Source organism: Hevea brasiliensis, chromosome 17, assembly GCF_030052815.1.
Source record: "Hevea brasiliensis isolate MT/VB/25A 57/8 chromosome 17, ASM3005281v1, whole genome shotgun sequence".
NCBI classification, from domain to species: domain Eukaryota; kingdom Viridiplantae; phylum Streptophyta; class Magnoliopsida; order Malpighiales; family Euphorbiaceae; genus Hevea; species Hevea brasiliensis.
Genome location: NC_079509.1, coordinates 54,307,336 through 54,330,132, shown reverse-complemented (window position 1 = coordinate 54,330,132; position 22,797 = coordinate 54,307,336). Strand labels below are relative to the sequence as shown.

The 22,797-nt window shown below is 33.4% G+C and overlaps 1 protein-coding gene across 1 annotated transcript; it reads right to left on the bottom strand.

Moving 5' to 3' along the window:
• Window positions 1-276: 276 nt before the first annotated feature.
• LOC131175519 (anthocyanidin 3-O-glucosyltransferase 1-like) lies at window positions 277-1,769 on the bottom strand. Its single transcript, XM_058140021.1, has one exon. It carries the CDS (start codon window positions 1,762-1,764, stop codon window positions 313-315), a length of 1,452 nt encoding a protein of 483 aa, XP_057996004.1. The 5' UTR covers window positions 1,765-1,769; the 3' UTR covers window positions 277-312.
• Between the last annotated feature and the right edge of the window lie 21,028 nt (window positions 1,770-22,797).

The window sequence follows — 22,797 nt, the reverse complement described above, 5'->3', positions numbered from 1 at the left end:
AAATATTTTTTATATAAATTATTAATTAAAATATATAAAATAAATGAATTTTGATATTTTTTAAATAATAATAATTTAATTTGAGATGAATTTAAGTATTGAAAATAAAAATTAAGTTTGGGTTTGAATATATTGATTTTAGCAGATATTTTAATTATTATCATCCCTTAGTATATTGATTTATAAATTTTAATTAAAATTACGATTCACATAATTAAATATTTGATATTAATTTTTAAATGAAACATTTAAAAAAAAAAGATAAATATATTTTATAAGTTGATGGAAATAATATTTAACTATAAATAAAAATTAAACTTCATTACAATTATTTTGTGATAACTTATCCATTACTTCTTTTATTAGAGTGCCTAAACAAGAGTACGAAGATCCACCTTCCATCAAGGCTCTTCTACTCTTCTCACCCATCTCTTTCACCTTCTTTCTTTTTTCATTATCATGCTCCATCAAACACCTTATTCCTCTCTCTATCTCATCACAATTCACAATTATTTCACTGTTGTTCCTATAATCGATTTTAATTTCTGCTGCTAATTCCAACTCTATCACCATTTCAAATGCATTAAACTGTTGTTCTGCATTCATTGGCCATGTGGCAATTGGGACACCAAACCATATGCTTTCCAGTATAGAGTTCCATCCACAATGTGAAATAAATCCTCCGACGGCTGGATGAGCCAAGACAGCCACTTGTGGAGCCCATCCTATCACCTTTCCAATCCCAATTATTCGATCCAAGAATCCTTTGGGCAAGACTTCTTGTGGATCCTCATAATCACTAGAAGATGCTAGGAAACTCGGAGGTGCCGGTCGACGTATTGACCACAAGAATCGATAACCGCTATGCTCTAGTGCACAAGCAATCTCTTTCACTTGATTCTCCCTAAAGCTCCCCTTGCTACCAAAGCACAAGAATACTACTGACAATGGAGGCTGATCATCAAGCCATTGCATGATTTCCTTGTGACTGTTTCTTCCATCTAACCCCACATCTAAAATAGGTCCCATAGGGTAAACAGGAGGCATTTTTAAATACTCAATCGCATAGGATTCCAGCTCCAAGAATGTATTTACTATAATACCCTTGGCTTCTCTAAACCTTCTCGTGTTGTCAAGCATAAAAGGAAACCACTCTTTGCTCAACATTGCAGAAGGCATAACCCTACCGGGAAATGGGTTTACCAAACTTGGCACTTTCAACTCAGCATCTGAGTCCTTGAACTCAGTGGGGTCAAATTTCTCTTCATCATGAATCTTTTGCACATAAAGCATGAAGCCAAGAAAAGCTGCGCCCGATGTAAAGAAAATGTAACACGGAACCCCAAATTCATTAGCCACATCTATCATCGACGAGCAGAATGTATCAACGACAAAACCTACCAGCTGAGGCGAGTCAACACTTGACACAAAGTCAGACTGAGTGATCTTCAACACAGCTTCTTTAACATGGGATTTCTGACTCTTAACGAAAGAAGAGAAACTAAATAATTCAGTCTCATCTTTGGGCAGATTAATGAATCGGAGACGAGTAGGTACAATAGAGGAGGACGCTCGCTGAGATTCGATGTAGCTATGAACTTTGGAGTTGATAGAAGAATGATTGAGGATAAGGACAGTGATGGAGAGCTGATGGCAGCGAGTAAGAAGAAGCTTTGCTACTTCCACCGCCGATACAATATGGCCCATACCAGGGGCGGGGACGAAAACAAGATGGGCTTTCTCCATTTTAGTACTGATGTTCATAATTTTGCTGTAAAGTGTAGAAGATAAAGGAACAAGGACGATCGCGATAAGGCTGAGGTATTTGTCGTTGCAGCAGTACTTGAGGCTGGCTACTTGTTGAGAAAAAAATTATTGAAAAATATATTAAATTTAATTTTAAAATTATTTTTAATTAATATATATTTATTATAGCGAATAATACAAGTGACGTCTTGGCTTTGCCGGCTGGAGTCCTTCTGTGCGAGTTTCTGTCGTTTTAGGCTCCCTTATCCTTTTCACCGCCTTGCAAAAGTTGATTGAGCCCCATGAAAAGAGAATATATTTAGTGATATATATATATTTTTTTATTTCGCAATATACATCAATGGTTGCTTAACATTGGCTAAAGAAAATCAACATTATGTAAACATTGTATTATATTTTTCTATTCATAATTTTGTAGATGGATATTAAATTCGATTCGGAACTTACCCGAAGAATCGAGTTAAAAGATAATTGGTTCAATCAACAAATTTTTACAAATTAATTAAATATTACACTTATTAATATTTAAATAAATTTAATCAATTAAATTTTATTTTTAAAATTAATATTTCAAAAATTATTAAATTATTTAAAAAAATAAAAATAAAAATTTTAAAATAAATAAATGTAAAAAAATTTTATAGGTAATTATCAATGAATTATATTTAGTCGGTAATAGAAAAAAATAGGAAATAAAAATTTTAAAAAAATTAAAAGATTTTACATACAAAAATTTTTTCATCGATAATTATCAATGAACTTACTTTTTATAGGTAATATTAAAAGAAAATAAAAATAAAATTTTGAAATAAACACCTATAAAAAATTTTCATCAATAATTACCAACGAACTATATTTAGTCAGTAATACTAAAAAGAAAATAGAAAAAAAAATCTGAAAAAACTTAAAAATTTTTACCTACAAAAATGTTTTATCAATAATTTCCCTTTTTTTAAGTAATATTAAGAAAAAAATAAAATATAACATTTTAAAATAAATATCTGTTTAAAATTTTTAATCGGTAATTATTGACAAATCATATTTACTAGGTAATACTAAGAAAAAAATAGAAAAGAATTTTGAAAAAGCTTAAAAATTTTTACCTACAAAAATATTTCGTTGGTAATGATTAACGAACTCGCTTTTTGTAAATAATATTAAGAAAAAATAAAATTTTTAATATAAATACTTATAAAATTTTTCGTTGGTAATTACTAACAAGCTATATTTAGTCGATAATACTAAGAAAAAAACAATAAAAAAAATTTTAAAAAAAGCTTACAAATTTTTACTTATAAAAATATTTCATGAGTAATTAGCAACGAACTCACTTTTTGTAAGTAACATAAGTAATATTAAGAAGAAAAAAAAATTTTAAAATAAATATGTATGAAAATTTTTATCGGTAATTACTAATAAATCATATTTAGGTTATAATACTAAGAAGAAAATATAAAACAAAATTTTGACAAAGCATAAAAATTTTTGCCTGCAAAATTTCTAACGAACTCACTTTTTTGTAGGTAATATTAAGAAGAAAATAAAAAAATAAAATTTTAAAATAAATTACCCATAAAAATTTTTTGTCAATAATTACTAATAAACTTTTTTTTTTATCGGTAATATTAAGAAAGAAATAAAAAATAATTTTTTTAAAAATAAATTATCTATGAAAATTTATTATCAGTAATTACTAACGAACCATATTTAGATAGTAATATTAACAAGAAAATAAAAAAAAATTAAAAAGCTTACTTATGAAATTTCATTGTCGATAATTACTAACGAATTATATTTAGACAGTAATATTAAGAATAAAATAAAAAAAAATTAAAAAGTTTAAAAAATGTTAGCTAGAAAAATTTTTCATCAATAATTATCAATAAATATTGATTTTGTAAGTAATTCATCGATAAATTACAAAAAGTATGAAAATTCTCACATTATTTATGAATAGATAAGAGAAGAGTTAGTTTCTTTATAAAAGAAAAGTCACTCTCTAACATATGCCAATTATGGTATAGCCACTATGTGGAGTTTATTTTGAGCCCACTAATAATTTTTTTTATAGTCATTTAAATCTTAAAAAATCAAAAAATAATTTTACATTTGAATTAAAATAATTAATATTTAATTTAAAAAGAATAAAAAATTTTAAGAATTAAAAATAAATTTAAAATTAAATTAAAAATTAAATTAAAAATATAAAATAAAAATTAACTATGAAAAGTTATTATTGATAATTATCTACGATAACTTATTATCATTGTCATTGGTAATTATCTATAATAATTTATTGTCGTCGTTAGTTCCTAATAAAAAATATTGTTAGTAAATAATCAGTAATTTATAAGAGTATAATTTCTCTTAAAATTATCTAAAAAAAAATTTTTAAGTTATCTATGAAATAATTCATCAATAAATTTAGTAATAATATTTTTTGTGTCAGTAACAATTAACTATGCTAGAATTTGTAGATCGGTAATCTTTACTACCAATGAAATAAGGCATATTTGATTGGTAATTTTTGTAACTATTTTTTTAATTTTTTGTAGTGATTATGACCATGAATAATTAAATTTAAATATTTATTAAAAAAATAATATATTATAGTAATATTACATTATATATAAAAATTAATAGAAAATATAAAAATAAAATCACGTGTGTATATAAAAATTTGAAAAAAAAAATTAAATTAGTTAATTACCAAATTAAATTTTAATGTTTTTGTGTATAATTAGCTGCTATTGATTTTCTATTTAATTTCAACTTTGTGATAATTTTAATATTTTATGATAATATGACATTTTCTTAATAAATTTTATTATGCAATTGAATTATTTTCATCTTCATTAATAGTTGTTATCCTTCTAAAAGAAAATAATAAGTCAATGTAACATGATATAGAATTATAGTCTAATTTTACTTAAGACTAATAAATTAAACATTAAAAAAAATTAAAAAATATATAAACTAACTTTACTTAATATACTCATAACAATTTACTATTATGATAATTAAGTACTAAGTTTAATTGGATATTGAAAATCAATATATGATTATAATATTATATCCCATACAAAAATTTAGAAGATATAATGAGTATAAATATTATGCAATACATATTAAAAAAACTAATAAAATAAAAAGGCAATGCGAATTAATTCTCAAAGAAAAAATCGAGTGCACCAACTAAATTAGTATTTAAAAAAAAATAATTTTAATCCCTACGTTTCAGAAGTTTTTTTTTTTTTTTTTTTAAGAATTTCAGAAGGCTTTTTGGTGGGCATAGGGTAGGAGGTATATGATCTTTTCAAATAATTAAGAATTAAAATGTAACAATTTTTTAATTTTATAGGAAATAATTAATATGTATATATAAACTCTAGATTAATAAATTATAAACCCAGAGCGTGGAAGTCAAGCTTGACATGTCGAAGCAGCGGGCGGATCTACTCGCGAGTTGGTGGGTCAACTCGCCCACAGACTTGATGTAAAGCTTATATATATATATATTCATTTAAAATTTATTAAAAATAAAAAATAATAATTTATCTAATTTTTTTAAAAATAATTATATAAAAATTGAAGTATTATCCAATTAAAAAGATAAATTATAATTTTTTTTTTTACTTTAAGCCGATAACTGTTCTCTTAGTGTTATTTTCATCTGTACATGTTTTTATATTCACAAGAATCACAGTTTTTTTTTCCTCTTAATCTTTATTTCTTTATTTCTTTATTTTTTATCAAATAGTTTTTTTTTAATGAAAAATACAACATAATTATATTAGCATAATTACAGTAATTAACATGATTATAGGAGATTTATGTAGTATAATTACAGTAATTAGCATGATTATAGGAGATTTGTATAGCATAATTACAGTAATTATTATTCTTGTATAAATTAGCTCATATTTTCATGTATAAATAGATGTAATATCTCTGTAAATAAGAAACAGACAAATACACAATCCTTTCCTTCATTACTTGTATTCTTACACAATCCTTTCCTTCATTACTTGTATTCTTACACAATCCTTTCCTTCGTTACTTGTATTCTTTCTTCTAACATGGTATCAGAGCCGTAAACCTTTTATTTCTAGTTTCTGGGGTCTCTCTTCTCTCTCTACAACCTGTTCTGGTTCATTCTTTCATTCCTGTTATTATACCATTTTTTTTTCTCCTCATCTTGTTATCAATGGAGAAATTTGATATTTCAAAACCTATTACAACAGTTCTAATTGGTTCCAACTATAATATTTGAGTTCAAGGAATGAAAATTTTTTTAATAGGTCGCAAGCTTTGACGTATTGTTACCAGAGATATCACTACGCCGACAAAAGAGAACGATGAAATTGATGCAAAATTTGCTGACCGTCTTGAGGATTGAGATAGTAAAAATCATCAGATCATCATCTGGTTTCGCAATACCTCTGTCTCATCCATTCACATCCAATTTGCTAATTACGACCCTGCAAAAGAAATCTGAGATTTTTTGGCTAATCGATATCAGACCACTGAACTTGCCCACTATTATCAGTTGTGGACTACTCTTCATAATCTGAAACAAGAAGTAGGTCAATCTGTGAATGATTTTCTTGCCTAGGTCCAACCCATTTGGAATCAAATATCTCAGGCCAAAATCAGTGAAGATCATCTTCATCTCATTCAAGTTCTAATGGCTCTTCGATCAGAATATGAGGTCGTTAGAGCGTCCCTGCTACATCGAAATCCACTCCCATTGTGACACCCCTTACTCGTCTACAGTATAGCCGAGTAAGATATGTCACACAGTGTACCGGAACACCCTATTTTATTTCAATCATTTTTATCCTTCCTAATTTATTTCTTTCATAGTTATGAAGTATAATTCGTGAAATATCATTCATTTAAGTCATTTATTGAAATTATAATTTATTTGAGGTTCCGCAAATTTTATAGAAAATCCAGCAGAGTGCCGGCTAAAAATGGATAAAACAGTTCTTCGGAACCTGTGAAAAACACTTCCAAAATTTTCAATCAATCCCAAACTCCATTTCATCAACAAAATCTCAATATTTTTCAACAACATTTCCATATCTCATTCATTTATTACATAGGATATTCATGTACAAGTCATAAATAAATATTCACTTTTTCATTCATAAACATAATTTTCACTATTTACATTGATAACAAAATACATTACACGAGTCTCAATTTCATATGAGAAAATAAAAATTAATTATAAAATACCCAAAATGAAACCTAATGTCCTACCAATGCACTGATGTCGGTGAGGTGACACGGATAATATGCAGAGCTGCAGAAGGTCTCACCCAGTCTGTAGTCTACTGGGCTCTCGGTCGGTCTCTTCAGAACCTACGTATGGCAAAAAGCAACGCGCTAAACAATAATGCTTAGTGATGCCAATAATAAAATAAAAACAATAATAAAATAAAAAGAAATAACAGAAAATAAATATGCAGTGCACGTTCTGATGTCTTATGCAAGCAATTTTTCGATCATTATTGGTAATCTTATTTATTTTGTACTTGTTATATTCATAATTTTAGTAAATTTATTCACTTTCATTTTTGGTTGCCCAAGTAACCTATACTGGATGACTGGATTGGATAAACGGGTGAACTAGCACTGGGTATCAATTACCTCGGGCCGTCACACCATTGGTCACATATGTATCTCCCGGTGTGCAACAGAACAGCTAATAAGCTGTAATAAACATTAGGCACAAGGCCAAGTATCATCACAATGTCAGAATGGCTAAAAGCCATAAAATCACAGAATGACATAATGCCATGTGCAGTACTGCTAACTGAACCCTATTGGCATGCCAACCTATCCAAACCAATCTTACTAGGTGTACTAGGGCATGTTACACTTTTAAATTGTACAATTCTTGAAATTTAAGTTTAGGTGTTACTATTCATTTCATTAGTCAACTAAAATGTTGACTTTTGCATAGACAATAGGTACATTGGTTCTAATACTCTTAACATACTACATTTTGCATTCTAAAATTATTGGTATTGGTTGCCAATACCATTTCTAAGCTTAGTGTTAATTATTCACAATTTTCATATTTCAAGCCTTATGTTTACTATTCCATTGGTCATTTATACAATAGGAATTTGGCAAAGTTGTCTTTATGAAAGTTGTTCCTTATTTTGTCTAGTTACATTTCCTTTTTTGAATCACTTCATTTGAAGTTTTGTAGCTCAAGTTATGGCCTAAATACCATAATTGGCCGAATTGGACAGAATCCAAAATTCTGGGCAAAACTGGTTCTGCCAAATTTGGTAACCTAAGTTTGGTTGGCAATTTAACTAGGTTATGGTCAAAATTTGGATTTTTTTTCTTCACGAAAGTTGTAGGTCTATGTCTCAGATTTATGCTAGTAAAATTTTATGTCAATTGGACCTTTCTACACTGAGTTATAACCAAATAAATAAATACTATTCATTTGGTCATTTTGTCCAGGTAGAATGCAGGTCACCCGAATTAGGCAATTTTTTAGGTCAACTTGATTTGGTTTTTTGGGCAAAGTTTCTAAACCAAAGTTGTGCTATTATGTGTGTAGTTTCATGTCCAATTGGCCTTGCACCAATTGAACCTCTACCATTCTATTTATAACTGTCCAAACCTGCTGGACTTATGCTTAGTCCTGCAGGTCAGCCAAGGCAGCTCACCCATACACAAATGCCAAGCCTCAACTCATTTCAATTCTTCATCATACATAGCCAAATGATCACTAATTGACCATTTAAACTTTTATTCACCAACACATGAGCAAAACCCTAGGTTTTGCCCAAATCCTAACTCCATCAACTTTAATTCTTCATATACATGCAAGCAATGAATTAAGACATCTAATTCATATTCAATGGCAGCCATGGACAACTATAAATTAATCTAATCAATGAAATCCTAACATACTCTAAGGCTGCTAAAATTTTGAAGAGTGCATATCTATAGTTTTCTTTCCAATTCCTTGCAATTTTTAAGCTCAATCAAGTCCTTAAACATATATTGAAAGAAAGGAAGAGAGATTGGTCACTAATCTTTTGAGCAGAATTTTTCCACTCAAAATTCCTTCACTTTTTTTGGCTTTCTTGGCAGCTAAATACTTGCTCAAGATGTAGAGATAAATTTTGTTGAAGTGGACTTAGGGTTTCAAGTGAGATTTGGGTGGGTTATAAAGCTTGGATAAGCTTTAATGGTGGTAAGGGTTAGGAGAAGTGTTTCGTTTGGCTGAAGGAAGGAGGAGAACTGAATTTTTTTCTTTCTTTTTTTTTTTCTGCCCATTTAGTCATTTTAAATGGGTTATAGCCATGTGTCACCATGTGATTGGGTGGAGGCACACTAATCACATCATGTGATGTCATCAATTCCCATTTAATTTATTTTTTTTTTCTTTTCTTTTCTACTCATTTTCAATTCAATTTTTAGTAATATTTATTTACATTTTATGTCATAATAATTATTTACTTAACTGGATAAGTTGGCTAAAAATCATCTCTAAAGACGAAATGACCAAAATACCCTCCGTTTAGCTTATTGAGCCAAAATTGTCTGTACCGATTGAAAAAAATTTTTAAGCATTTTCTTGGCATTCTAATGCCATAGGAACCTCAATGACCCTTCTCTGGAGTCTCAAAATTTATTTTATGAATTTTCCCCCAGGTCTAGGGCTCCTAGTTGCGAGAACCGCAACTTCCCACTGGGTTACCCATCATTAGGGCACTGGCTCATTTAACTTGATTGTATTTTATTTCTAAAAGTTTTCCTAAATTTTTCTTATTAATATTTGAGTTAATTATAGCTCCTCACTTTAGTTTAAATGTTTTTCCATACATTTTAGTTGTCCGAACTGACACTGGTCACTGAAACAGTAGAATGTACGAAGTTGCTACAGGGAGGGTGTTACAACTCTTTCCCTCTAATTTAAATTTCGTCCTCAAAATTTACCTGATGCAAACAGTTGAGGGACCTATTGCCTCATCATTTCTTCACTTTCCCAAGTTGCCTCCTCGGTGTTGTGGTGCCTCCAAAGCACTTTCATCAGTGGAATCTGCTTATTCCTCAACTCTTTCACTTCCCGAGTCAGGATCCGAATGGGTTCTTCTTCATATGTCAAATCCGGTTGTACTTCAATTTCTTCCATGGAGATGACGTGTGAAGGATCTGAGTGGTATCTTCTAAGCATAGATACGTGGAACACATTGTGGATCTTGTCTAGCTCTAGTGGTAAAGCTAGCCTGTAGGCCACTGGACCCACACGTTCAATGACTTCATATGGGCCAATGAACCTAGGGCTTAACTTACCTTTTCTTCCAAACCTCAGAACCTTCTTTCATGGTGACACCTTGAGGAACACTGTGTCGCCAACCGCATATTCTATTTCTTTTCTCTTTAAGTCGGCATAGGATTTCTATTTGTTTAAGGTAACCTTCAGATTGGCTTTGATTAGTTTTACTTTCTCCTCAGTCTGTTTCACCAGGTCTGGCCCTACTAGTTTATCTTCACCCAATTTAGTCCAGCACACTGGAGTTCTACATTTCCTCTCATACAGTGCTTCATATGGGGCCATTTGAATGCTAGCTTGATAGCTATTGTTGTATGTAAATTCTGCCAGTGGGAGGTATCTATCCCAACTTTCCTCAAATTCAATGACACAACTCCTCAGCATATCCTCAAGGACCTGACATATATTTCATGTTATTATTATTATTTCAGTTCAATATTTATATTAATTTAATTGGTTTCAATTGTTTACCTGGATTACTCTTTCTGATTGCCCATCCGTCTGAGGATGGAAAGCTGTGCTAAAGTGGAGTTGTGTACCCAAGGATTCATGCAATTTCTTCTAAAATCTCGATGTAAACCTTGGGTCTCAATCAGATATGATAGAAAGTGGAATTCCATGCAGTCTAACTATCTCACTGATATACAATTCTGCTAACTTCTCCAGTGAGTAGTCAGTCCTAACTGGCAGAAAGTGTACTGACTTCATCAATCTATCTACTATCACCCATACTGCATCATGCTTCTTCTGGGTGATAGGTGGACCACTTACAAAATCCATGGTGACTCGATCCCATTTCCATTCAGGTATGCGTATAGGCTGTAGCAAACCCGATGGAACTTGATTTTCTGCTTTGACTTGCTGACATGTTAAGCATTTAGTCACATAGTCAGCTATGTCCTTTTTCATACTAAGCTACCAATAATGAAGCTTCAGATCATGATACATTTTTGTACTTCCTGGGTGCATAGCATAAACACTGGTGTGTGCCTCTTTCAGGATACTGGCTTTCAATTCCCCATCATCTGGTACACGTACTCTTCCTTTATAGTATAGACACCCATCAGCTTTCACCTCATAGTCAGTTGCTTTCCCCTCTGAGATTTTACTCATAATAGCCATTAACTTCTCATCTACCTTTTGCCCATTTAAAATCTATTGTAGCAGGTTTGGCCTCACTTGCAACTCAGTCAAAATAGCTTCATCTCGAGTCAAGGATAGACCGGCATTCAATGATCTCAAAGCTGTGATGGATTTTCTGCTTAAAGCATCAGCAACTACATTTGCCTTCCCAGGATGGTAGTCAATCACACAATCATAGTCCTTCAGGAACTCAATCCATCGCCTTTGTCTAAGGTTGAGCTCCTTTTGGGTTGGCAAGTAGTTCATGCTTTTGTGGTCTGTGTAAATGTAGTACTTTTCACCATACAAGTAGTGCCTCCATATCTTCGATGCGAAGATAATTGCTGCAAGTTCTAGATCATGGGTAGGGTAATTCTGTTCATGTGGCCTTAGTTGCCTGAAAGCATCAATGACCACCTTCCCCTCTTGCATCAATACACACCCTAACCCATTATGAGAGGCATCACTGTAGACCATAAAGTCCTTTCCTGACACTGGCTGTGTTAACACTGGTGCCTCAGTCAACATAGCCTTCAACTTCTCAAAACTGGTCTGACACTTGTCATTGCAGTCAAATTTGACACTCTTGTATTACAACTTGGTCATTGAAGTAGCTATTAAAGAAAATCCCTTCACAAATCTTCTGTAATACCCAGCTAGCCCCAAGAAACTTCTGACCTCAGTTGTATTTCTGGGAGGCTTCCATTCCATCACTGTTTCTATTTTCTTGGGATCCACCCTAATCTCATCAGCTGACACTATGTGTCCAAGGAATGCAACCTCATTCAACCAAAAGTCACACTTGGATAACTTAGCATACAACTTCTTTTCTCTCAGGGTTTGCAGAACAATCCTCAGATGCACATCATGTTCTTCACTGGTCTTGGAATACACCAAAATATCATCAATAAAGACCACTATGAACCGATCTAAGTATGGATGGAAGATACGGTTCATAAGGTCCATGAATGCTGCTGGTGCATTTGTTAGGCCAAAGGGCATCACTAGGAACTCATAATGCCCATACCGGGTCCTGAATGCAGTCTTTGGCACATTTGCATCTTTCACCCTCAACTGATGATACCCTGATCTGAGATCAATTTTAGAAAATACTCCTGCTCTCTTCAACTGATCAAACAGATCATCAATTCCAGGAAACGAATATTTGTTCTTCATAGTCACTTTATTCAACTGCCGGTAATTGATGCATAACCTCAAAGTCTCATCTTTCTTCTTTACAAATAGCACTGGAGCTCCCCATGGTGACACACTAGGGCGTATGAACCCCTTATCCAGTAACTCCTGTAACTGAATTTTCAGTTCCTTCAATTCTGTGGGAGCCATCCTATAAGGAGCAATAGAGATTGGTGCTGTACCCGGCAGTATCTCAATAGCAAATTCAACTTCCCTTTCTGGTGGCAAGCCAGACAATTCTTCAGGAAACACATCTGGGAAGTCTTTTACTAAGAGTATGTCACACAGATCTGGCTTAGCCTACCTAGTATCCACCACATGTGCTAGGTAGGTTCACAGTCTTTTCTCATTAGTTTTCTTGCAACTGTGGCTAAGATGACATTGGACAAGAAATCTGTCCTTTCCCCCACAACTGTGATCTCATTACCCTCAGGAGTTTTCAAAGAAATCCTCTTCAGTTTACAATCAACCATTGCCTGATGACGTGACAACCAGTCCATTCCCAAAATCACATCAAACTCATAGAAAGGTAACTCAATCAGGTCTGCCAAGAATTCATACCCCTGAATCCTTAACGGGAAACCTTTGTACACTTTGTTCACCACTACACTGTGGCCCAATGGATTAGTGACCAGAATGTCTTGGTCACTCTTCCCTACTAATATCCCCCTTTCTATGGGTAGGTTGATGTAGATGTATGAATGAGTGGATCCTGGATCCACCAATGCATGCACAGGTGTATTGTAGAGGGAGAACGTACCCCTGATGATGTCCGGGGCATCTTGCTCCTCCTGAGCTCTCATGGCATAGGCTCTGGCAGGTGGTCTGCACTCAGGCCTCTCTGTTGGCTCAGATACAGGCCTCTTTGATGGTCCCACTGCCTCAGATTTGCCAGATTTCCTACCCCTTTATGGTGCAGGAGCAAGTCTGTCTGCTTGTGTTGGAGCAGCTGTAATAGTTTTACTTGGACAGTTCCTCAGCTGATGCTCTGTCGACCCACACCTTAAGCAGGCACTAGTCACTCTCCAACACTCCCCCTTATGCCACTTCAGGCGATGTGGACATGCAGAAGATGCTGGGGCTGGTCCCCTAAACCCCATCCCTGGAAAGCTGCCCACTGATGGTGTGGACTGACCTCTCCTAGGGGTGAACTGTGGCCTGGGCCCCTGAGACTGACCTTGACTCGAGGTTGACCTGAAATCTGTGCAGGTGGACCTTTGAACTTCTTCCTAGGTGCAGGAAATGAACTAGACTGACCCAGACCCCTCTTCTGCTGTCTCTTTCTTCTAGTCTGCTCACTTATTCTTACTTTTTCAACTTTTATTGCAGCTTTCACTAACTTGGTGAAGTCTATGATTCCCAAGGTAGTGATCATGATCTTTATGTTATCATTTAATCCCTCTTCAAATCTTTTACACCTCTCGGCTTCATTAGGGACTATCTCCCTTCCATAGCGGCTTAGTCTGACAAATTCTTTTTCATACTCTGCCACTGTCAGCTGTCTCTGCCTCAGGTTAATGAACTCTCTTCTTCTGTCTTCTAGGTATACACTACCTACATATTTCTTCTTGAATTCTGAAAGGAAGAAGTCTCAAGTTATTACTTCTGGCTGCACTTCACTAGATACTGTATCCCACCATTGGTAGGCATCATCTTGCAACAGAGATACAACAGCTTCTAGATTTTTCTCTGGAGTACAGTGGAGTTGTTTTAAAACTCTACTGGTTCTGTTCAACCAATTTTTGGCTGCAACAGAATCATCTTCTCTCTTGCCAAAGAAATCCACTGCTCCAAATTTTCTCAGTCTTTCTAGGTGTGATTTTCTGTTGTGGAGCTGGCGGTGGTGGTGGCATTACCCCAGCCATTTGTCTGAAGAATTTAGCCATTTGCTGGAACATGGCCTGTGGAGGCTGAGCAGGCTCTGCTGGAGTTGGTGGAGCAGGTTATCCCCTACCCCCAGGGTCAGTTGCTGCAGGTGGAGCATGACTCTCCACTTCCTCCTCAACTGCCCTCTGAGATATGGGGTCCATATCCTATTCAAAATAACAAAGACAAACAGATCTGCATTAGTGTCACCTCGACTCTTACAGATGCAATGCATGGTATAGACTTGATCTAGGCCCATAAATGCCTAAATCGTGCTCTGATACCACTAAATGTGACGGCCCTTACCCGTCTACAGTATAGCCGAGTAAGATATGTCACACAGTGTACTGGAACGCCCTATTTTATTTCAATCATTTTTATCCTTCCTAATTTATTTCTTTCATAGTTATGAAGTATAATTTGTGAAATATTATTCATTTAAGTCATTTATTGAAATTATAATTTATTTGAGGTTCCGCAAATTTTATAGAAAATCCGGCAGAGTGCCGGCTAAAAATGGATAAATAGTTCTTCGGAACCTGTGAAAAATACTTCCAAAATTTTCAATCAATCTCAAACTCCATTTCATCAATAAAATCTCAATATTTTTCAACAACATTTCCATTTCTCATTCATTCATTACATAGGATATTCATGTACAAGTCATAAATAAATATTCACTTTTTCATTCATAAACATAATTTTCACTATTTACATTGATAACAAAATACATTACATGAGTCTCAATTTCATATGAAATAAAAGTTAATTATAAAATACCCAAAATAAAACCTAGTGTCTTACCAATACACTGATGTCGGTGAGGTGACACGGATACTATGCAGAGCTACAAAAGGTCTCAGCCAGTCTGTGGTCTACTGGGCTCTCAGTCGGTCTCTCCAGAACCTACGCATGGCAAAAAGCAATGCGCTAAACAATAATGCTTAATGGTGCCAATAATAAAATAAAAAGAAATAACAGAAAATAAATATGCAGTGTATGTTCTGATGTCTTATGCAGACAATTTTTTTATCATTATTGGTAATCTTATTTATTTTGTACTTGTTATATTCATAATTTCATTAAATTTATTCTTTTTCATTTTTGGTTGCCCAAATAACCTATACTGGATGACTGGATTGGATAAATGGGTGAACTGGCACTGGGTATCAAGTACATCGGGCCGTCACACCATTGGTCACGTATGTATCTCCCGGTGTGCAACAGAATAGCTAATAAGCTATAATAAACATTAGGCACAAGGCCAAGTATCATCACAATGTCAGAATGGCTAAAAGCCATCAAATCACAGAATGGCATAATGCCATATGCAGTACTGCTAACTGAACCCTATTGGCATGCCAACCTATCCAAACCAATCTTGCTAGGTGTACTAGGGCATGTTACACTTTTAAATTGTATAATTCTTGAAATTTAAGTTTAGGTGTTACTATTCATTTCATTAGTCAACTAAAATGTTGACTTTTGCGTAGACAATAGGTACATTGGTTCTAATACTCCCAACATACCATATTTTGTATTCTAAAATTGTTGGTATTGGTTGCCAATATCATTTCTAAGCTTAGTGTTAATTATTCACAATTTTTAAATTTCAAGCCTTATATTTACTGTTCCATTGGTCATTTATACAGTAGGAATTTGACAAAGTTGTCTCCATGAAAGTTGTTCCTTATTTTGTCTAGTTACATTTCCTTTTTTGAACCACTCCATTTGGAGTTTTGTAACTCAAGTTATGGCCTAAACACCATAACTGGCTGGATTAGATAGAATCCAAAATTCTGGGCAAAATTGGTTCTGCCAAATTTGGTAACCTAAGTGTGGTTGGCAATTTGACTAGGTTATGGTCAGAATTTGGATTTTTGTTCCTCATAAAAGTTGTAGGTCTATATCTCAAATTTCTGCTGGTAAAATTTCAGGTCAATTGGATCTTTCTACACTGAGTTATAACCAAATGAATAAACACTGTTTATTTGGTCATTTTGCCCAGGCATAATGCAGGTCACTCGGATTAGGCAATTTTTTAGGTCAACTTGATTTGGTTTTCTAGGCAAGGTTTCTATACCAAAGTTGTGCCATTATGTGTCTAGTTTCATGTCCAATTGGCCTTGTACCAATTGAACCTCTACAATTCCATTTATAACTACCTAAACCTGCTGGACTCATGCTTAGTCCTGCAGGTCAGCCAAGGTAGCTCACCCATACACAAATGCCAAGCCTCAACTCACTTCAATTCTTCATCATATATAGCCAAATGGTCACTAATTGACTATTTAAACTTTCACTCACCAACACATGAGCAAAACCCTAGGTTTTTCCCAAACCCTAACTCCATCAACTTCAATTCTTCATATACATGCAAGTAATGAATTAAGACATTTAATTCATATTCAATGGCAGCCATGGACAACTATAAATTAATCTAATCAATGAAATCCTAACATACTCTAAGGCTGCTAAAATTTTGAAAAGTGCATACTTATAGTTTTCTTTCCAATTCCTTGCAATTTTTAAGCTCAATCAAGTCCTTAAACATATATTGAAAGAAAGGAAGAGAGATTGATCACTAACCTTTTGAGCAGGATTTTTCCACTCAAAATTCTTTCACTTTTTTTTGGCTTTCTTGGCAGCCAAATACTTGCTCAAGATGTAGAGACAAATTTTGTTGAAGTGGACTTAGGGTTTCAAGTGAGATTTGGGTGGGTTATAAAGCTTGGATAAGCTTTAATGGTGGTAAGGGTTAGGAGAAGTGTTTCGTTTGGTTGAAGGAAGGAGGAGAACTAAATTTTTTCTTTCTTTTTTTTTTCTACCCATTTAGTCATTTTAAATGGGTTATAGCCATGTGTCACCATGTGATTGGGTAGAGGCACACTAATGACATCATGTGATGTCATAAATTCCCATTTAATTTATTTTTTTTCTTTTCTTTTCTACTTATTTTCAATTCAATTTTTAGTAATATTTATTCACATTTTATGTCATAATAATTATTTACTTAACTGGACAAGTTGGCCAAAAATCATCTCTGAAGATGAAATGACCAAAATGCCCTCCGTTTGGCTTATTGAGCTAAAATTGTCTGTACCGATTGAAAAATTTTCTTAAGCATTTTCTTGGAATTCTAATGCTATAGGAATCTCAATGACCCTTCTCTGGAGTCCAAAAAATTATTTTATAAATTTTTCCTAGGGTCTAGGACTCCTAGTTGCGAGAACCGCAACTTCCCACTGGGTTACCCATCACTAAGGCACCGGCTCATTTAACTTGGTTGTATTTTATTTCTAAAATTTTTCCTAAATTTTTCTTATTAATATTTGAGTTAATTATGGCTCCTCACTTTAGTTTAATTGTTTTTCTAGACATTCTAGCTGTCCGGACCGACACCGGTCACTGGAACAGTAGAATGTATGGAGTTGCTACAGGGAGGGTGTTACACCCATCATTGGATATTGCTATTCAAGAGATTATTTTTGAAGAGACTCGTCTCAGTTTGGATAAAACTCCTCAATTTGAAACTGCTCTTGCAACTACTCGATCCTCACGTCAGAAATCTGGCAATCAACTCTGTAAGAATTGTAATCAAATTGGTCATGTTTTTGCTTATTGTCCCACTATAGAATGCAAATATTGTCATGGTTACGGTCATATTCTTGAAAATTGTCCCACACGCCGTCCAAGACCAAAAGGAGGGCATTCTAAATTCAAGAATGTCTCAAAGCCTGGATCTTCCTCTGTCACTACCGTTGCTGCTACTGAGGGTTCTACTGCCATCACCATGAGTGATCTTGAGGCACTATTCAAACAGGTTATCTCTTCTAATTCTCCTGTTGCCATGTTTGCCACTTCGGGTAATTCTTATTGGCTTTTTGACTCTGCATTTTGTAATCATATGACCACTAATCTTAAATTCTTGTCTTCTACAAAACCTGTATCTTCCTTACCACCAATCCATACGGCAAATGGTACTAAAATGAACATCACACATACTGGTCATGTGTCTACCTCAAATCTTCATCTCCCTAACACCTATTATATTCCTAATTTGGCACTCAATCTTTTTTCTGTTGGTTAGTTGTGTGAAAAAGGACTAAATGTTATTTTTTCTCCCCATGGTGTCTAGGTCCAGGATCCACAAACGGGACAGATTCTTGGGGAGGGTCGCGGAGTGGGTCGATTATTTGAGCTTGCATCTTTACATCTTCCTCAGAGATTTGTGTCTGCAGCTACAATCCCTAATTCCTCCATTCACCAATGGCATCTTCGTCTTGGTCATGCTTCTGCTAGTAAAATTCAACCTTTAATTTCTCATGGATTATTAGGATCTACTAAATTTGAGTCATTTAATTGTTTAAATTGTCAGCTTGCAAAATGACCTGCATTATCTTTTTCTCATAATAATACAACTTAAGACACTCCGTTTGGTTTAATTCATTCTGACGTTTGGGGTCCTTCTCCTATTTCTTCAATAAATGGTTTTCGTTATTTTGTGATATTTATTGATTATTATTCTCGGTTTACTTGGATATATTTTTTGAAATATTGATCTGAGTTATCACAAATTTACATCACATTTGCAAAAATGATTAAAACTCAGTTTTCTTGTGACATTAAAATTCTCCGAACAAACAATGCCATGGAATATCGGGATTCTTATTTACTTCAGTTTCTTAGTCAATAAGGCACCGTTGTTCAACGTTCTTGTCCTCACACCTCTTAACAGAATGAGCGAGCCGAACGCAAGCATCGCCATATTCTTGATTGTGTACGTACTCTTCTTCTTTCTGCCTCATGTCCAGAAAAATTTTGGGGAGAAGCAGCTCTTCATGCTGTTTATATTATTAACCGTCTTCCTACCTTGGTTCTTCATCATTTATCTCCTTTTGAAAAGTTGTTTGGACAACCTCTTGACTATTCCATCCTTAAACCTTTTAGATGTGTTTCTTTTGTTCTTTTACAACCTCATGAACATACCAAATTAGAACCCCGTACTCGTCTATGTTGTTTTCTTAGTTATGGCATTGAACACAAAGGGTATCATTGTTGGGATCCTGTTTCTAATAAGTTACGCATCTCTCGTCATGTTACCTTTTGGGACAATACTATGTTCTCTTCTCTTTCCAAATTTCATCACTCTGTCAATACTGACTCTTTATTTTTCATTGACTAGTCCAAAGAGCTGTTTCCAAGTCCTGATCTAGGTGATTGTGATGTGCTCAATATTAGCCCAACTACACCTACCCTGTTGAATGTGCACCAGTTGTTGATCCGGTACCTGCGCCTACATCTTCTCCTAGCACTACTCTTCGTCGTTCTACCCTTGTAAGAGAAACTCCTCATTATCTTTCTGATTTTCACTGTTACTCTACTATTGCAACCCTTCATGAGCCTTGTTCTTATCGTAAGGCAAGTACTGACCCTCTTTGGCAGCAAGCTATGATCGATTTAACTTGTGCTTTAGAGAAAACTCATACTTGGGATTTAGTTGATCTTCCACCAAACAAGACCCCTATTGGTTGCAAATGGATTTACAAAATCAAGACCCATTTTGATGGAACTATTGAATGCTACAAAGCTCGCTTAGTAGCCAAAGGGTACACTCAAGAGTATGGTATCGACAATGAAGAAACTTTTGCTCCAGTGGCCTGATTAACATCTATTCGCAGTCTCTTAGCTATTGCTGCAGTTCGTAAATGGAAACTTTTTCAGATGGATGTCAAAAATACTTTTCTTCATGGTGATTTAATAGAAGAGGTTTATATGCATCCTCCTCCTGGTTATCATTCTCCTCATAAGGTTTGCAAACTTCGGCGAGCCTTATATGGATTAAAACAAGCTCCGAGGGCCTGGTTTGCTAAATTTAGTTCTACTCTTGTTCAACTTGGTTTTCTCTCTAGTCCATATGATTCTGCATTATTCACTCGTTGAACTGACAGTGGTATTGTTCTTCTGTTACTTTATGTTGATGATATGATAATAACAGGAGATGATTTATCTGGTATTTCAGAGTTACAACATTATCTCAATCAGCATTTTCAAATGAAAGACATAGGTTCTCTCAGCTATTTTTTGGGTCTTGAAGTTTCTCAAAATTCTGATGGCTATTATCTATCTCAAGCCAAGAATGCATCCAACTTTCTTGAGCAGGCATCACTGATAGCAAAACAGTATCAACCCCATTGGAGCTCAATTGCAAACTTACACCCCTTAATGGCACTCCTCTTGATGATCCTACTTTATATCGACAGCTTATCGGGAGTCTTGTTTATCTCACAGTTACTTGACCTGATATTTCATATGCTATTCATCTGGTTAGCCAGTTTATGTCTGCTCTCGCTTAACTCATTTCTCTGTAGTACTTCGAATCCTTCGTTATATCAAAAGAACTCTTTTTCATGGTTTGCACTTTTCTGCTATCTCCTCCCTAGTATTATCTAGCTACTCTGATGCTGATTGGGCTAGTGATTTGACAGATCATCGCTCTATAACTGGTTATTGTTTCTTCTTGGGTAATTCTCTTATCTCTTGGCGTAGCAAAAAGCAAATTGTTGTTGCACGTTCTAGCACATAATCTAAATATCGTGCTCTTGCTGATGCTAAATCTGAATTACTTTGGTTACGGTGGTTATTAACTGATTTGGGTGTCACTCATTCTTCTGCCACAATGCTTCATTGTGATAATAGAAGTGCCATACAGATTTCTCATAATGATGTATTTCATGAGCGTACCAAACACATCGAAATTGATAGTCATTTTGTACGTCATCATATTGCTCATGGCACCATATGTTTAATTCTTGTCTCCTCTGTCAGCCAAACCGCTGATATATTCACCAAAACGCATCCTTCCGCTCGCTTTCAGGATCTCTTAAGCAAACTCAAGTTGGCACCTGTGCTACCACCTTGAGTTTGAGGGGGAAGGGGGTGTTAGCATAATTACAGCAATTAACATGATTATAGGAGATTTGTGTAGCATAATTACAGCAATTAGTATGATTATAGGGAATTTGTGTAGCATAATTACAACAATTATTATTCTTGTCTAAATTAGCTCATATTCTCATGTATAAATAGATGTAATATCTCTGTAAATAAGAAACAGACAAATACACAATCCTTTACTTCATTACTTATATTTTTTCTTTTAAAAAATTATTTTAAATATAAATAATATATTTCAAATAAATGAGAGGTCATAATGAAAAATTCATTCAAGTCACCAATTGCATCGTTATCAAATAACTTTATTTTATATGATAATATATTTATAACTTCAAGAGCTTACTAATATAAGTATTGTATCGTAGAATTCTTAAATTTAAATGATTCTAAAATATGTAAACTTATCAAACACAATTGCAAATTTAAAATTATAACAATAAGTTATTGATATAAAAAATTTGCATTATTTTTCCCTCAATTAATAGCTTAGTACTATATATAATAATAATTTTCATTTAAATTGAGTAAAACAAAATTTTTCTTACCCACTTATTTGATTTTCTGGCTCTACCCCTTTGCAGCTATGAGCAGACCTACTTGTAAGTAATATATATAGAAAAAATTCATTGAAATTTATTAATAATAAAAAAATAAAAATTTATCCAATTTTTTAAAAAATAATTATGTAAAAAATAAGTATTATTAAATTAAAAAGACAAACTATAAAGATTTTCTCTATATATTTTATGAAATTTTAATTTAAGTCAATTGAAATAAGAAAATAGAAAAATATTCTTCATATTATACTCAAAGAAAGCCTGAACTGTAGTCTCAATATTATTTATCATTTCTTTCATGTTCTCATATTTGCAAGAATCATAATTTTTTTCCCACCTTGATTTTTATTTCTTTATTCTTTATTTTGTCATTCTCTATCAAATAATTTTTTTTTATTTTGTGAAAAATGTAATATAATTATTTTGAATATATATAATATGTTTCAAATAAATAAGAGGTCACACGAAAAAATCATCAAGTTACTAATTTGTACCATTATCAAACACTTTTATTTTATATGATAATAAATTTACAATATTGAGAACTTACTAATATAAATATTGTTTAAATTTAAATGATTCTAAAATATGTGATTCATAAAATATAATTGCAAATTTAACATTATAATGAGAATTTATTATTTTATAAAATTCTTTTCTTTAAATTTTACTTTATTTTATTGCATATAAAAAAGTTTACATTATTTTTTTTTCCTCAATTAATAATTTATTACTATTATATATCGATTATGTGTGTATTTTTAAATTTTAACTTTTGCAGGCAAGTTTTCATGGCCGGAGCTCGTCGAAGCAAACGGGGACTCTGCAGTGGCTACCACAGAGAAAGAGAATAAAAATGTGGAAGCAATCTTGATCAGGGAAGTAATGCCTATGATTCTGGACTACAGGTTGAACAGGATCTTTGTTTGGGTGGATGAAAATAACGTAGTCACTCGAACTCCTGTGATTGGGTACACAACAAATATGATACATTATCTCAAATAAATAAGAAATTAGTGG